Source organism: Nematolebias whitei, chromosome 17 (genome assembly GCF_014905685.2).
Source record: "Nematolebias whitei isolate Nwh7 chromosome 17, NemWhi1, whole genome shotgun sequence".
In the NCBI taxonomy this organism is placed as follows: domain Eukaryota; kingdom Metazoa; phylum Chordata; class Actinopteri; order Cyprinodontiformes; family Rivulidae; genus Nematolebias; species Nematolebias whitei.
Window position 1 is genome coordinate 34,783,804 of NC_056514.1, and position 17,090 is coordinate 34,800,893.

The 17,090-nt window shown below is 40.7% G+C and overlaps 2 protein-coding genes across 2 annotated transcripts; both read right to left on the reverse strand.

Moving 5' to 3' along the window:
- Nucleotides 1-715: 715 nt before the first annotated feature.
- si:dkey-21e13.3 (uncharacterized protein LOC100150043 homolog) lies at nucleotides 716-5,710 on the reverse strand. The gene is made up of 5 exons (XM_037691178.1): nucleotides 5,489-5,710; nucleotides 3,966-4,073; nucleotides 2,245-2,367; nucleotides 2,029-2,154; nucleotides 716-1,884 (listed from the first exon to the last, which is right to left on the reverse strand). The coding sequence occupies exons 1-5, from the start codon at nucleotides 5,580-5,582 to the stop codon at nucleotides 1,412-1,414; spliced, it is 924 nt and encodes a 307-aa protein (XP_037547106.1). The 5' UTR covers nucleotides 5,583-5,710; the 3' UTR covers nucleotides 716-1,411.
- A 3,139-nt stretch (nucleotides 5,711-8,849) lies between these two features.
- si:ch73-127m5.2 (uncharacterized protein LOC561202 homolog) lies at nucleotides 8,850-11,806 on the reverse strand. Its single transcript, XM_037690944.1, has 4 exons — nucleotides 11,449-11,806; nucleotides 9,619-9,819; nucleotides 9,394-9,523; nucleotides 8,850-9,318 (listed from the first exon to the last, which is right to left on the reverse strand). The coding sequence occupies exons 1-4, from the start codon at nucleotides 11,804-11,806 to the stop codon at nucleotides 8,850-8,852; spliced, it is 1,158 nt and encodes a 385-aa protein (XP_037546872.1).
- Nucleotides 11,807-17,090: the final 5,284 nt, after the last annotated feature.

Sequence of the window (17,090 nt, forward strand, 5' to 3'; positions counted from 1 at the left end):
ATACTGTATACAGAGCTATTATTGTATACAGATCTATTATTGTATACAGATCTATTATTGTATACAGATCAAATATTGTATACTGTATCCAGAGCTATTATTGTATACAGATCTATTATTGTATACAGATCTATTATTGTATACAGATCTATTATTGTATACAGATCTATTATTGTATACAGATCTAATATTGTATACAGATCTATTATTGTATACAGATCTAATATTGTATACAGATCTATTATTGTATACAGATATATTATTGTATACAGATCTATTATTGTATACAGATCTATTATTGTATACAGATCTATTATTGTATACTGCATCCAGATGTAAACCACAAAATTTAAACACCTGAAATGGTTGTAAGTTTTTAGCTCCTCAGATAAGAAATTTATCTTCAAAATTTGAAAGTGCATCCTAAAATAACAAAACAGCACGACAGTATAAACCAATGAGAGGATTTATTATTTAGAGAGATAAGAAAAACACTTATTTGTCATATGCAAGGTTAACACAAGGTCAACAGTGCAATGAAATGTTCAGGATGAGAACCGAGCCGACTCGCTAAAAAAACAAAAACGAAAGCATTCAATAAGGGTACGAAATAAAGTATCAAAAATTGAAAAAGAAATATTCTGTAAAGTAAACAACATAGTAGAAGATAGTGGTGCAAGTAGGATTAATTTGTATGAATAAGTATTTCATAGGTAGTAATATTAGCTTAAATGCATAATATATATTACACACAACTAACAAACTACGGGTTATTGCACAGGTAGTAACATTGAGATGAATTCTGCTGGTGACACACGTGACACAGCCACACAGTGAAGCAGCAATAAAACAGCAGATTGTTTTTAGTAGCTGACCATGAGAAGCTGTGATGTATAGAAACACCCAAATAAAAAAATAAAGGGTAATTTATATGTCCAACACTTACACAAATGTTAATCACAAAACAAATCCGTGTTCAGCTGCAGATAAAAAACATGAACGTTGTAGAAAATTACCAGTACGTTACAGAAATATTTTATTTTATGCACTTGTGAACAAACCGGCAGCTCGTACGTGTCTTTCCATAACCCTGTTTTAAATAAAAATAACACCTAAAAGTAAGAAATTGTACTACTTACTCCTAGTAATCATTACTATGAAACATATTCAGAAAGAGTCTCTAAGAGAATTTTATTTCTGTAAGTAATTTTTCTGCGACTTAATGCAAAATATAAACCAAACTGAGTTAAAGTTAACAGGAAGTAACGATGACAGGCATCAAAACTGTAAATCTAAGACGGGCCCACCGGGTCAACATGCAGGGTCCAGAGGATTCTTTACAACGAGCCCCAGCTCTGAGCCTCGGCGGACACAGAGTACACCAGCAGGGGTCCGGTCCGTTTGCAGGCCGTCACAGGAAGGTGTGAAACACACGAGTCTTCAGACTCTTGGTTCGAGGGACGTTCCTCGTGGAGAAGTTCATCACCTTGAACATGTTGGAACAGCTGCCCAGACTGAAGAAGGGGAACCAGTGATGGGCCCGTTTGTTCCGGTGAAGGTTCCAGAAGGAGGAGGAGCAGCGCTGGAAGTCCTCGATGCTGACCGCGTACTGACCTGGTCCCCACTGGGAGACGCGGAGCAAAGTCGCCGAGGAGGCGAAGCCACAGGTGCGAGCGGCGACGCCGTGGAACACGCACTCCCCGGGCCTCACCGACGCCCCCCTCTCCCAGACCATCCCAGCCTCCTCCGCCACTCCCATCCCGCTGAGGTTGCAGAGAGCCAGGAGGCACACCTCCTCCAGAGCCTGCTTGTCAGGAAACCGAAGCAGGATGGCGACAAGACGTGGCGCCGCTCCTCGCCGAAGCAACAACTCTTGCTGCTTGGCTGCAAACGGGAAAGAAAACGTTTCGAATCCGTTCCATTCTAATCGTTGCAACTGGTTTTAGTTTCATACGACGCCGTTTTCATAGAAACTAAAAGGCGTAAAATGCATGTCGGGCAGTCATCTGAGCATTTCACTTGACTTACGGTTGTCGTAAGACATGTGTGAGATGGTTTTTGCTGCGTAGATGAGCAGCTCTTCGTTAGAGCTGGTCAGGACTGACAGCAGAGCCGTAACCAAACCTGCATCGCCAAAACCTTTACGAACCACAGCTGAGGAAACACAAAACACCAATTCACTGGTTTTGTACAGTACAAGGTTTGACTTCCTACTTTCCTTCTCCATCTGTGCCAGTAACCTACATTCCTTGGCCAGCTCAGCCACCAGTTTTGCAGTCAGCAGAGTCAGAGGACCTCTGCTCCTCAGAGACAGCGCCAGGATGGGCAGGATCCCGCTGATCACTACCTGCTCTGCAGCACCTTTCTCTGGATTCAGAAGAAAACACAAGAAATATGAGTCAACTAATTAAAGGTGAAGCGGCAAATGACGATGTTCTTCAAAGGTTTTGTTCTGTGTCTCAATGTGCAGCTTTGAAAATAAAACATGCAGGAAATTGCATCTACTTTATTCACAATTTTCTGAGGGAGGACCCCCATATCCGCTATTTGCGTTCCGGCATAGATCAGTTTACAAATTAAGCCCCGGTTTATACATCACATTTGAGCCATTTCTTCTTAGCTTCAGTTATTACAGAGTTATGCTGTAGCTCTGGCTACAGTCTGCTGTGTACGCTGTTCAATATGAACAAAAACATCTACACCCCCCTGAACATAAGAGGATCTGCGGTGGAAGTGGTCTCCAGCTACAAGTACTTGGGTGTACACATGAATGACAACCTCAGCTGGAGCAACAACACCACCAGCCTGATCAAGAAAGCTCATCAGAGACTCTACTTCCTCAGACGGCTGAGGCGAGCTGGTCTGGGAAGCTCAGTCCTCACCTCCTTCTACAGGTGTGCAGTGGAGAGCATCCTGTGCTCCAGCATCAATGTGTGGCATGGAGGCTGCACAGCTGCAGAAAGAAAAGCTTTGCAGAGAGTGGTGAAGGCTGCACAGAAATCCGTCTGAATCAGCCTCCCCACCATCACAGACATCTACACCTCCAGATGCAGGAAGAGGGCCACCTGCATCATGAAGGACCCCACTCACCCAGCACACACACTTTTTGCCCCACTCCCCTCAGGAAGGAGGTTAAGGAGCATTAAGTGTAGAACCACTAGACTGAGGAACAGCTTCTACCCTGAGGCTGTTAGACTCATGAATCTCTAACCAGAATAATCACTGTGAAAAACCACATCATGTTGCTGCTGATCTGTTTCATGTTGCTGCTGATCTGTTTCATGTTGCTGCTGATCTGTTTCAATGTTGATGTGTTCATGCGTGCACATCTGCTCACAGACTCATGTTCATGTTTGTGCTGATGTTCAATGTTTTATGTTATGAGTGCTTAGTGTATATTTAGTTGATGTTTTTCTTAGTTCATATCTTAGATGTTATTACTGTTTTTCTTATACATTTTATTGTTGGATGTAACTGGGACCTTGTGTACATAATTTCGCTCCACCACATGTACCACATGAGGTGCGAATGACAATAAAGAAACTCTGACTCTGACTCTGTTCATCAATCTGTGGCTGGTGCGCAGGTGACACGAACTGAATCGTATTTATTTCAGGAACACTAAACATGCAACCTCTTCGACCTTTCTTTATCGCTGCAGAGACACAAACACAGCTTAGCGTCAGCTAAAGACACAACTGTCACAACGTGGCTCCGACTAATCGTCGTGTTTTCACAACTGATTCACCGTTTAGGTCAGACGTGCATTTACAAAGACGTGGCAGCATGAACAGTCAATAGTAAATGGGAAAAAAATGGTTTAGCAATTCAAATCACATTAAACGTGATAACACATCCATTTCTTCACTTTAAAATCAATATGGAGTTTTATTCTTAGAGGGAATATCTCAAGATATTATTATTATTATGTATGATATTATAAGAGTGGAAGCACAGGAACTCACGTCTCTCCTTAATGTTCGCCAGCACCGTGTTCAGATGAGGTTTAAGCTCATCTTCAACCAGCTCCACACCAAGAACTCGGATGGCTCCCAGTGCATAGTTCAAGTTTTCTACCGAGACACAATAAGATGCGAAAATCATAAATTAAAGACCTGGGGCTCAAGAAAATATGGACAAACAACAGCTCTCGGTCACCCATTTGAAAATTAGAGCAATAATTATTTTTCATATAAAACTAGAGGCGTTACAATTATACATCCCAGAGAACTTTTTTATTCCACGAATGGGTTTGAAAATATCAAGTAAAAATCACAACTAAAGTTTTACATTCAGGACGCAGGTGATTTGACTATTTTTCCCCGTTTTACTTTAACTTTATTAATAAACAGGTTTTAAAGCATGTTGAAAGAAATTGTTGTTTTTTTGTTTATAATAGACCGTGTTGAACGTTACGACTGCAAAATGGCAAAAAAGTTGCACAGCTGTAAAAGTGGTACACATTAGAAACAGCTGGAGGAGAAACAGCTGGAGGAGATTTGACGGCTCATCAGGCAACAGGTCAGAAAGAAAAGAATATTTTGAAGGCAGACGTTCACCAGATTACAAAAAAAATCTGCATTAAAAAACTTTGGAACAATTTCATAATAATGTTCCTCAATGGGGGTGGCGCAGTGGGTAGAGCTGTTGCCTCTCAGCAAGGTCGCTGGTTCAAATCCCAGCCGAGGACTTTTCTGGGTGGAGTTTGCATGTTTTGTCCGTGCATGAGTGGGTTTTCTCCAGTTATTCCAGTTTCCTCCCACAGACCAAAAAACATGCATGTTAGGTTGACTAACTAAATTGTCCCTGCGACCTGTCCAGGGTGTCCCCTGCCTCTGGCACAGTGACGGCTGGACATGGGCACCAGTGACCCCCGTGACACAAAAATGAAGAAGTGGAAAAAGATAACGGTTTCCTCAATGGAAAAATGGGAACGCTTTAAATATCCCGTCCTCTACAATTCATAATTTCATCAAAAGACTTCAAGAATCCAGAGAAATATCTTTGAGCTCAAAGGACGAGGATGAAAGTCCATCTTGGGACCCTCAGGGGCCACTGCATTAAAAACAGGTCTGGTTCTGTTCTGGACATCAGTGCATTCGTTGGGTCAGGAACACGTCCGCAGATCATTTTCTGTAAACACGGTTCACGTGCTGCTGAAAGCTTTTAAAAACACACAAAGTGGAAAACTGGACAAGTCAAAATTCAAACGTCCTTTTGGAAAACACAAACGATGAACATGAAATATTTAAATCCAAATTCTAGTAAGAAGCACTGGTTCTTTTCTTCGAGCGACAAGTTGCAATCAAAGAATTATTAATTAAACCGTTTTCAAATCCTACAAGAACTGTCAATGTGACGCCTGTATTACACGAATCCATTTAGAACCAGAACATCGAGTTCATTAAAGTGTTTGTTTTCAAACAAGCTCGTTTTAAATCTCTGCACCGATTGTTGCGTGTGCGCCATAAAACGCCTCGTTACTCACCGTTTGCTGTGTAAAGCTGCAGTCTACTGGACGCACGTTTATCCCGGTGAGCTCGGGCTTGTTTATAGGAGAGTGGCACGTTCGGGTGGCCCATTCTGCTCCGTCCCGTCGTCGCTCAAGAGAAACTTTCTCAGCCCGACATCTTGAAAAGCTCGAGACTTTCAGTGCTGCTCCTCAGGGCAGCATCTGTTACTTTGAGGACGTTTAAAACAACCTTAGCTTCACTTCAGCATCGATCCTGCACTCCATCCTTTTTGTCTGTCGTTTTGCACAAAATAAAAGTTTTTATGTTTTAATTCAGGTCTTGTTTATGCCTCTCCTTCACGCTCCAGCTGGCTCTCAAATTCCTTTCAGAGTTAATACAAAGCAAATCCTCACTAAATCCCTGCACTCATCTGCCCGTGTGCGAGTGCACGTTAAGGTATTAGCACGACTGACTCGGCTGAGTTTATTCCCACTGCCCTACAATCTCACATAATGCCTTTCAGACACAACAACAACAACAACAACAACAACAACAACAACAACAGATCTGGCATGTTTTCTACACAGGTGGATCGTTTGACATGTCCCCAGATAACTTTTACTGAAGGTGGTTAATAAAAGATCACAAAGGCATTGAGATAAACTTAGTGGCGGTGGCTTTTGAGCTTTTTCTCATTCCGTAAAAAAAATAGAAGCGACATAGCACAATAAATATATATTTTATAAATTTTACTCAACTCTTGGGAGTAAAAAAAACCAACCAAATAATTAAGTGACTTCTCTTACATGACATCTCTAAACAAAATGATAGCAATATAATTAATACTTGTTCAGAAGTGTGAACCATTTATGAGACATTTTTAACAAGTTTACATGAATATGGTTTGAGAATATCACTATAGTACTAGGCCTGTCACGAGAACAAATTTTGCTGGGCGATTCTCAGAAATTATTGCGATAAACTATAATATTGCTTGAAATTTGACAATAATTAGTAGTTATTATTATTGTCAAATTTAAGAAGAAATGTTGGTTGTTTTGAGCGTAGTACATTTTTTTGACCACCGGATGGCAGTATAAGACTGAACCGAAGGATGGATAGTGAGGGAACGAGCAGCGTGTCTCTTTAAGAAAATGGGAGGGAGGCCCCTTGTGACGTGACATGGCATCCTTTTATGATTGTCTATTATTGTCGACTGTTAGAATCAGGTCTCGCTTGTAAATGAGTCCCCGAGGCTTAATGGCATTAACCTTTATAAATAAAGGTTGAATGAATGGGCTGTCTCCTTTTATTCGGTTCTCAAAATGACGGACGCTCGGTGTGGTTTGAGCGCTTTAACATAGCATTTATAACACAAAGCTTTTAATTAAAATTTTTTTTTTAAATCGGTAAATAAGTTCTCAGCTTCTTTTTGCAGAGAAAAACAACTTTTTACACAAAAGCACGAGTTTCAACCGGGAATTTTGGAGCTTCAGCAAGACGGGGTTTTCCCAAGGTCGGCCCGTTAGCTTAGCTCGTAGCTTAGCCGCTTTTAACAATCCAAAAACGCAACTTTGGATTGTTAAAATTGGTTTTAAAGAGAAAGGGAGGGGTCAGTCATCCAGTGTCTTCGGTAGAAAGAGACACAAAGAAACGATAAAGCTGATAAATGAAAACGAGGTTGATAATTATCATTTATCATGCGATTAACTGATTTATTGTTTATCGCGACAGGCCTATATAGTACATATTTGAACAGAGAACATGACACTACTGAATGAATTGCAGATCAACTCAAAATTGTTCTAACATAAAATAATCCTAAAGGCATATTTACTTCGTAATATCACTAAGACAAGGTACACATGTGTAATTAAACACGCAGCAGGTTAGTCCAATAATCTAACCTGGGAGTTGACTCCTTTCTAAATTAAAAGCACTTCTTTGAAAACTTTCATGTCAAAGTTTGGAACAATGATTTTCTGTTAGTGCTCAGTTTGTGTTGGGCATGACCCTCAACTTCTATAACACGGAAATTTAGCTCATTGTCTGTTAAACGGGCTGAGCTCGAGCCATTGTTGTTTGTTCAGATTGACCAGCTGTGGCCATCTTGGTGGTTTGTTATACAGCTGAGAATCATTGTTAGCCATTCTTCTGCATGACTTTAACAGATGAGATGGAAGGCGTTGGGGCAGCACTGAGCGTTAAGATGGTGATGGATTATGAGTCGCTTCTTTTCACACCATTTTAAAGGGATGCCATTTTCTTCGAAGTTGCATTGTATGAGACTAATCACAGTTGGTGCATTACTATGAGATGGTGCTGCCCCAATCCAGCTGCAAAATGATACGATGGCTTTATATTTACTGTAGTACATTCTGGGTGGTTTACATGTTCTCTCTGTGCATGCATGAGTTTTCTCTGGATACTCCAGTTTCCTCCCACAGACCAAAAACATATTGATGATTGGTAACTCTAAATTGTCCCTAGGTGCGTGAAAGTAAGGAGGTTGTCTCGTTTGTCTCTATGTGTCCCTGTGATGGACTTGCGACCTGTCCAGGGTGTCCCCCGCCTCGCACACTGCTGGATATGGGCACCAGTGACCCGAAAAGGAAAAAGCGGGTAAAGCACTTTGGTTGGCCTTGTTGCTGTATTAAGTGCTTTATAAATAAAGTGGTATGGTATGGATGGATGGAGTCTACTGGTTACTAAGCTTTGCACGAGCCTGTTAAAATTAGTTTTATAAAATCAGGAACGGGAAACAGTACATGGTGACTGGTTTGCCAAAATTATGAAAAAAAGCCACCAGACGTTAAGAGTTACTGGGCAACTGTTGTTTATGAGTAAGAAAGTTCATTCTCATTCAAACGAGACGTTTTTCTAAAGAATCCCATTAATGGTGTCACCCCAACTAGGATGCTCCGACCACATTCCTGTGTCCAAGTAATAAAGACCTTTTCACACATGAACACATTTACATTATGAACGTGTTCAACTGGAACTGCGAAATGTTTACAGCTGCTGTGACGCTTTCACACCTTCCAACCAGTCGCTTTGTTCAACTCCACCTTGCGAGCTGAATCGTGTAGTTTTATTGAATAAACTGTAGAAGCAAAACACGTCTGCTCGTGTGCTTTCCTTCCTGACATGCACACACGACAAAGCAAAACCACAGCTCTGTCCCCTTTTCACATTAAATGTAGGGATCCAGAAAGAACACTGACAAATCTGTGCAATGTCTGAAAACAATGACTTGACGGAATAGACGCCTCAGGTCTACAAGGCGTTACTGCTTTCAAACTTCAAGATAAGTTAATAGTTTGATCGTTCACCGTTTTATTGCCTAAAACCATTCAGGCAGAGCTGGTGCTGTCTCAGTGGGTCTCTGAGCAGTTGTCAAACAGTTCCTGTTGCACTCAGACCACTAGAAACAGCATCGTAGCCCACAGAGACAAGCGTCAGGACATTATCCACATTATCTGGTTTGCCCTGCTCCGTTTGGGTCTCGACGGGACCAGAGGGTTCAGACTCCTGTCTCATCTTCTTTTTGGCTCGGGCTCGATCCTTGCTTTTTATCAACATCTTGCCTTGCTCGTTCATCCCTCCACACAACTTGTGGGACTTCTCGTTGTCGCAAGAGCGGGTTTTGCGGTGGCGCCTGCGGATGCGACGCATAGGGAGCCCCGAGTCGGTTGGGTCCGATGCCGCTGCCCCGGACAGGATGCGAATCTGCTGCTCGATTACCATGGTAACCATGTCCAGAGCGACATCCAACATGCCAAGGCCGAGACCATGAGTGACATTGTCGAACGCACCACTGTTGACTGGGTCCTTGAAACACTTTCGCATATCTTCAAGATGGTTCCTGAGAGACAAATGTAGAGCGTTAGTTTGACTTCATGAAACTTCACAAACAAACATGTTTTAAGGACAATCATACTTCGTTTCAATCATTTTGGACCAGTGTTGGACGGTATTTGTCTCGGGGATAAGCTGTTTCGCCATGTTGCCATAGTCAATGTAATCATGTGCAAAATCGTTCATATCTTCACACAGAGCTCTGGTGTCACCTAAAAATACAACAAACAAAAGAAATCTCATGAAAACCCTACTGAGACAAATCCCCAAATCGACCCATTGATTTATACGTGCACACATCCGTCACCTTCAGTGAGTTTGGAGAACGAGGACGACACGGAGGTAGTCGTGCTTGGCGTGAGGCCGAGGACATTCAGCGACTCCAGAAGTGTTTTCTTGCTGGCTGGGCCTCTGCTGACCCGGGTGTACGCTGCCAGGGACCGGAGGGACATCTTCTCTGGGGGCTGCAGGCGCCGTTTAATTTCATCATAAGAGATTAGATATTTCCCTGAACATGAAGCCGGACAGGAGGAAATAAATTAGCACGGCGGGGTTGGGATCCAGCAGCACAGACGGATTTACTTTTCTAAATGTTGAAAATTTTCTATCGACAAATTAACTTAAAACACAAAGTTCTAACACTCAGGTCCTCTGGACGGATTAAAAACAAAATGCTTCTTACAATGCTATTATTGCTAATATCACTCAGCCCTCTGTGAATAGCAAGCGACCATCAGGGCACTAACGTTAGGCTGATCTGTAGTGTTGTAGCCCTCGAGACCGGTCTTGGTCTTGAGACTGGCCTCAAGACCACTTTTTGATGGTCTTGGTCTTGTCTCGGACTCGACCGCATTTGGTCTTGGACATTGGAGACTCGTGGTCTTGAAATAAAAACCCAAGTGAGGAAATATCACTAAACTAGCAGAATACTGTCCAGTTTATTTGTTAACATTCTTGTTTTTATTGGATGCAAAACATATAGATTCAAATCCAAGCGATAACGTGACTCGTTGCTGAAAACATGTTTTTGTTACCGCTGTCACGCCCACTATCTTTCACTCGCACGTGGTTCTGTACCAACAGAACAATACAGACAACTGAACGTAACAGAACATGTCACAATCACAGTGAAAGTAAGCCGGTACGAATAATCTGTGAAAAGATTGAGCTCCAAGACTTGAGGTCTTGGTCTCGGACCCCAAAAGTCTTGTTCGAGTCTCGGTACACTCTGGTCTTGGTCTTGGGTTAAGTGGTCTTGACTACAACACTAGGCTGATGGTCCTTTATCGTGAGAACAGCTAACAAAGTTCAGTTTGGTGCTCTAACAGTTTCTTTTTTTAAGTTAAGCTGTTTCGTCCATCAATCTGAGGAGCCACAAACAAACTGAGTCCCACAAGCAGCGCACTCTCAGAGTGGACCAACCAGTTTTCTGGTGATAAGATGGCTTCTGGGGTCCGCTCTCTCCCCCCATCAACTCCTCTGCCAAAGTGGTTCAAAACATCACAGTTCATGCTGAATAATCCAGGTAGAAAATCCAACAAAGTTCAGTCAGGTCATCTGGACGGTTTATTTTTATGTTGAGCCGTTTCGTCCTTCACTGTGAGGGTGTGCAGCTTTTTCCATTCATTCAACCTTTATTTATACAAGTTAATCCCACTGAGCTCCGGGGGCTCATTTACAAGAGAGACCTGATTTCTTTAACAGAGTGATGACAACAGTGGATGACAACGTATCTGCAATGACAGCATGTGGGACTCAAGTTTGTTTGTGGCTCCTCGGATTGATGAAGTCCTTTGGATGAAACGGCTCTATATAAAAAAAAGAAACCATCCAGATGACCTGACTGAACTTTGTTGGATTTTCTTCCTGGATTATTGAGATGAATTTTGATGTGAACAAATAGTTTTGGCCCTCACTGGTTGAGCCACTATAAGAAGATATTATTTATAAGACTGAGTTTAGTGCAGCTCCTCAGACTGACGAAGTCTTTTGGATAAAAGACAAAACAATTCAACAATTACTTTTTTGTTTAATCCGTACTAGAGGACTTGACCTAACTTTGTTAGATTTTCTACCTGGATTATTGAGCATGCACCAGGATATTTTTTTCAAAGCAAAGCTTGTTATTGCAACTTACGAGCCTTGGATCCTTTCATGTTGGGGTCCAGGAGGGACGACACCTCTGCAAATGGCATCTCGGTGGTGGGTTCTGAGTTTGCGTGCAAGTCTGGTGGCAGCTCTTGATGCTGGGGCACGAGCTCCGTCTGGAGCGGGGCAGATCCCTGCATCTGATGCTGAATGTTCAGCATTTCAACCTGGTTCTGGTCTAACGGAGCCTGACCCTGTGCCTGAGAAGGGACTAATGCGTTTTCAGATAAACCCTGCATTCCCATCCCTCCTGGTGATAGGTTACCTTGCTCTGAAGACACCTGAAAAATGCTCATAACGGGCTTCACCACAGTGAAAACCATGTTACCCTGGCTGTCCAGACCCATGACTCTACCAGATGGGTCCATGTCTTTGCTCAAATGTTTCCTCTCTAGCAGAAAGAATAAAAGTTATTATAACTCTAGTTCTAACGATGAGAGTTAATACTGAGCTAGTCTAGCTGAGAATAAACACCCCTACATTAAAACTGTTCCATCTCTTCTCATCGTTACCAGTCCTTTAATTACTCGTGACAACACATCTGACGTGTTATTCTGGAAAACAAACAAACAAAAAAAGAAACGCAGTTAATACCTGAGGTTTAAATAACATGTTTTAACTGCGAAGGGACTAAGTCTGTGTGCTGTAATTTTACTGACACTTGACCCACAGACAAAATCTATTATAGAATATTTTGGGGGGAATAAAATGTGTTTGTCAGGACCAGTTGTGCGAGTCAAATATGTTGGCCTTTGAATTTCCTTACAGGAAAATATGCAAGTGTAGATCGGAGCACGTTACAAAATACCTGCAACAAAATTACATCATCGCCACAAAAGTTCCTCCAATGAGGTGAAGCCTCTTTCAGAAATATCCTACACAGTAACAGAATATATCCATGACATGTTAAGCATCTATATGTTTAAAATTAATTTGACAGCTCAGAATACACTTAACATTTTTGAATTTATGTCTGAATTACGACAAATCAGTATGTTTCAAGTATGATTTTTTTTTTTTTTTACTCAGTATTTAAAAACCAATTTCATCCTCAGTGTTTTACTGTTCTGATGCGATATAAAATTCATCCGTTTGAACATATAATCTTAAAGTAAACAGAAGGAATAAGCTCCTAAATGGAGCCTCATTATGTAGTTTTCGGGTAAGGCATTGCTTATTTCAGCAACACAATGAATGAGAAATACTTTATTGTTGTGAAATAAGTTCCCGAGGGTGTTGGACAGTTGCAACAGCTTCACGTACTCAACATCTGACACGTTCAAGCACCATTTTCAACCAAATGAACATCTTGAACAGTTTAAAAATCTTTTTTATCATGTGTTATTTGCATTTTACAGTAACCTAATAAATGAATAAAGGCTTGTATGAAAATGTCATGGTCACAAAAAAATACATGTAAATTAGCATAATTAAGATTTTATGGTCAAAAACTGCAATGCATTAATTTTTTTATTAAATTAATAAATCTGATAAGACTTTCCAGTATTATTAAGGTGAAAACAACATGGCTAATTAAAATTTTAGAAAGCATAAGTTATAATAATAATAATTCACACATATTAATAAAGTACAATATAAATAAAACAACAATGAGCAGTATTTTTATGCTGCATTTTACTTTTGATATAATTACTTTTCGGTTGCTCTGTAGAAGTTTATAAATTAGGACAAAGCAAAAGCAGTTTCAGGTTAAATTAAATTAACTGTTTGTGAAAAAATGTCCATTTACCCTTGAAGCAAAGAAGCGCGTGAGACCAGTTTGAGTCTCGCGCCATTACGCATGCGCAAAGCTTTAAAAACAACTTTTTAAAAGTTTAACGCTTATTAAAGCGAGATGTAACACTTTAAATCCACACAGGTTTGGAGACTTTGCTATTGCTGCTAATTTGGAATGCAACCTACGAACCTCCTGAACTTTAAGCTAACTCCGTTAATTTGAAGACAAGCAGCGCATCTAACGTTAACAAACATCCATCATGGCTGCCAAGCCACCGCTGCTGGGGTCGTTTTTATCTCTGAAATATGAAACAAGGACACGCAGCTGCGGTTCTGAACTGCATCCAAACACACACGAGTCCTGACTTATGCAACAGCAAGTGATGGGTGCCCCACTCACCGATCTGCCGTCTATTTTACCCACCAACAGTTCGCTGATCCTAGAACGGTCCGAGTCCAAGCCGACGACATTTTCTCTTCTTGCCCGCTGCTGCTTCGGCGGGTTACAAATCAGCCAACGTGCGCCGCAGTCCGAGGCAGTAATCTCCGCTGTGATTGGTGGAGAAACAGATCAATCATCGGGGAAGCTATTCTCATTGGACAAGAAAACGGTAAATAGCCCCCAAGGGGGCGGTATTTCCGAACTGCAGCAGTGCGAACAGAATATCAATAAAAACTCTGTCCAGATGACCTGACTGAAAAATGTTGGATTGTATACCTGGATTATTGAACATGGACTTTGTTGTTAATAAAAACTCTTGTTTTTAATAAATTAGAGAAAAACGTCAGATCCATATTTTTTTGATCTTGTTGAGATGTCGTGGTCTTTAAATCGTAAATGTTTGACTTTTCAGATTAATTTAAATCTTGCCTTTTGTATCAGGCGCAAATCAAATCTAAATTTTGTCTGATGAACTTTAACAGTGTGCATTTGATGAATCAGATGTATCAGAGTACAAATTATTCCAAATTAAATAGCCCATATTTGTCTTATCAATGATAATTACCCAAAGTTGTATTTTCTCGTTAATCTCCCATTTCATGGTTCTAAAGTTTAGTCACAATGTAAGAAATAGTACAATATAACAAAGTCAATACAATGTTTCAATAAAACAAAAAGCATTTAATTTCATAATGGATCTAATAATGACACCTTCATTTACTGACTGTTGTGATTGTGCGCCCTCTAGTGGACGTTCTGTAGCACGTTATCTAAAGAAAATACCATTTTGCACAGGTTTTAATTAAATGTTTTTAAACTGGTTTTAATTGTAGTTCAAAACTATTTAAAGAAAATGAAAGAAAAAAACAATTACTTTCAGATTATTTTTCTATAAAAGTAGAAAAGGGTTGGAACGGTGAGATTCAGTTCAGTCCATTAATAATCATTCACTCATTCAACCTTTATTAAAGCAGGTTAGTCTCAGTGAGTCACCAGGACTCATTTTCAAGAGAGATCTGTTTTAGACAGATAACATTTAAAGCACAGACAACAATAACCCAACAAAAAGCAATAAAATAAAATAAATTATAAGCACAGTCTAATCAAGATGCCATATAAAACAAGATAAAATCGATCCAATGTGCTTTAATTAATGGACAAAGCAGTTTGGCGGTCAGTGCTGCAGTCTTGTAATTCTAAGGCTGCAGGTTTGAGTCCAAGTTGCATCAGGAAGTGCATCTGGCATAAAACAAGTGCCAAATCTTTTGTGTAAATTTCTCTCGCTCAGAAAAATCCAGAGCAATCGAAAGAAAAACAATGACTTGATGGACAAATAATTCACACGTTATCTGCTTATGAGTAAAATGCAAAGAAATTATATTTCTTTAATTCCTTCGTCCTGTTTTAGTTATAAACAACATTTTAAACTGCTCCTAATTCTGTAATGTGTTCCACAACATGCCTGCTGCTTTTTATGAAAAAGATTTTTTCAGATTTTCACTGAAAATTTCAAAGCACTTACAGGCACTAAGCAGAACATATTCACGTCAGTTATTTGTAGTTTAAAAAAAAAAAAACTGACGATCTATCTGTCACATTTGCAGCTGCACTAATTCATATGATGTTCTGAAACTAACTCGTAATAAAATTCAGGGATTTAGATGACAGCTTGTGTGCTTCTACTTTGAATAACTCTTCTAAGCCTTGAGATAAAAAAAAAGAAACTGAAATATTCTTTGTTGAAACTTTTCATGTTTTGTCCAAAAGACTTCTTCAGTCTGACGAGCAGCAACAAATTCTTGTCATAGTGGATCAACCAGTTTGTTGGTGATGACAAAACCAGCTGTTCACCTGCAAAAAGAGGACCATCAGCCTAACAATGGGTCATTAGCACACTGATGGCTGTTTACTGTTCACAGGGGGCTGAGTGATACTAGCAATCACAGCATTGTAAGAGGGGGACAGTTGAACCCGGAGGCCTCCACCCCTGTTTAATGATGGACGATTTCTTTTCACAAAGATGGCCTCCTTTACTCCTCTCTCAAACCATCGTTCCTCTCTGTCCAGGATGTGAACATCTTCATCCTTGAAAGAGTGACCGCTGGCCTGGAGATGAGTGTAGACCGCAGAGTCCTGGCCTGATGATGTTGATCTTCTGTGCTGGGCCATCCTTTTGGCCAGTGGCTGTTTAGTTTCCCCGATGTAAGACTGATCACCCTCCTGACACTGAACAACATACACAATATTACTCTGTTTGTGCCGGGGGACTGGATCTTTGGGATGAACCAGTCTTTGCCGTAATGTATTTTGGGGTTTAAAAGCCACTGGGACGTTATGTTTAGAAAATAAACGTCTCAGTTTCTCTGATACTCCCTCAACATATGGAATGACCACTGGTCTGGGTCTGGGTTCCTCTTTTTCACCTGTTGGCTGACTGGAGTCCTGTTTGGGTTTCTTCTCTGCTTTCAGGAAGGCCCAGTTAGGATATCCACATTGCTCTAGAGCCTGTTTTGTGTAGGATTTCTCCTTCTGCCTGGCTCCTGAGTTAGTGGGGATGCTGTCTGCTCTGTGATACAGAGTCCTGATGACTCCTAACTTGTGCTCGAAAGGGTGATGGGAGTCAAACTGCAAATACTGGTCTGTGTGGGTGGGTTTGCGGTACACCTCGGTTTGCAAATGTCCTCTATCAGAAACTGAGACTTCACAGTCCAAGAAAGCCAACCTGCCATTTTTTTTACATCTGAACACAAATTCAATCCAGTCGTGATAAAGACTTTCTCATTTCCTCACCCGTGCTTCAAGGTCAAACTACTCATAAATAACTTTTTAAAATATTTTAGACGCAGGTTACTGCAGCTGACAGCAGAATGGGAAAAAACGTGGCATTCGACACAATCCAATAAAATTTATTTTCGTACAAATTATAAAATAAAACGTACAAAACAAAGAATAGAAAGTATCAATTATGAAAACAATGCCGATATCAATATCATAAAAGAAAAGGCAAGGGTTAAATAGGTCATTAAAAACTGAACCGACTAGTCTGAAAATACACAGTCATGCTTCACAAGGAAGAAAAAACAAAAAAGAGGCAAACATTGTGAACAGAAAACAAATTCCACAAGTTTGAAACATTGTTGCTGACAACTGCACAGCTTATTTTCTCCTTCTGAACTTTAGACACACAAAACCAGTTTGTTTTTTTACTGGATTCTTGTTTGCATCTTTAACACGAGGCTGAGCTCCACGAGTCTAACCACTTCCTTTACGTTCAGGCGTTTTCACGAGCAAAGAAAATGACAAGAATCAAACGGAGTGACAACCAGCGAGCTCAAAGTCCTCATCACGTCTTCATGACAACTGCTTCAGCACTGCGGCAAGCGAAGGTGAAGACGCTTGACGAGACAGAACATGAACTGAACATCTACCAGTCTTTGTCTGGAGACTTGTGG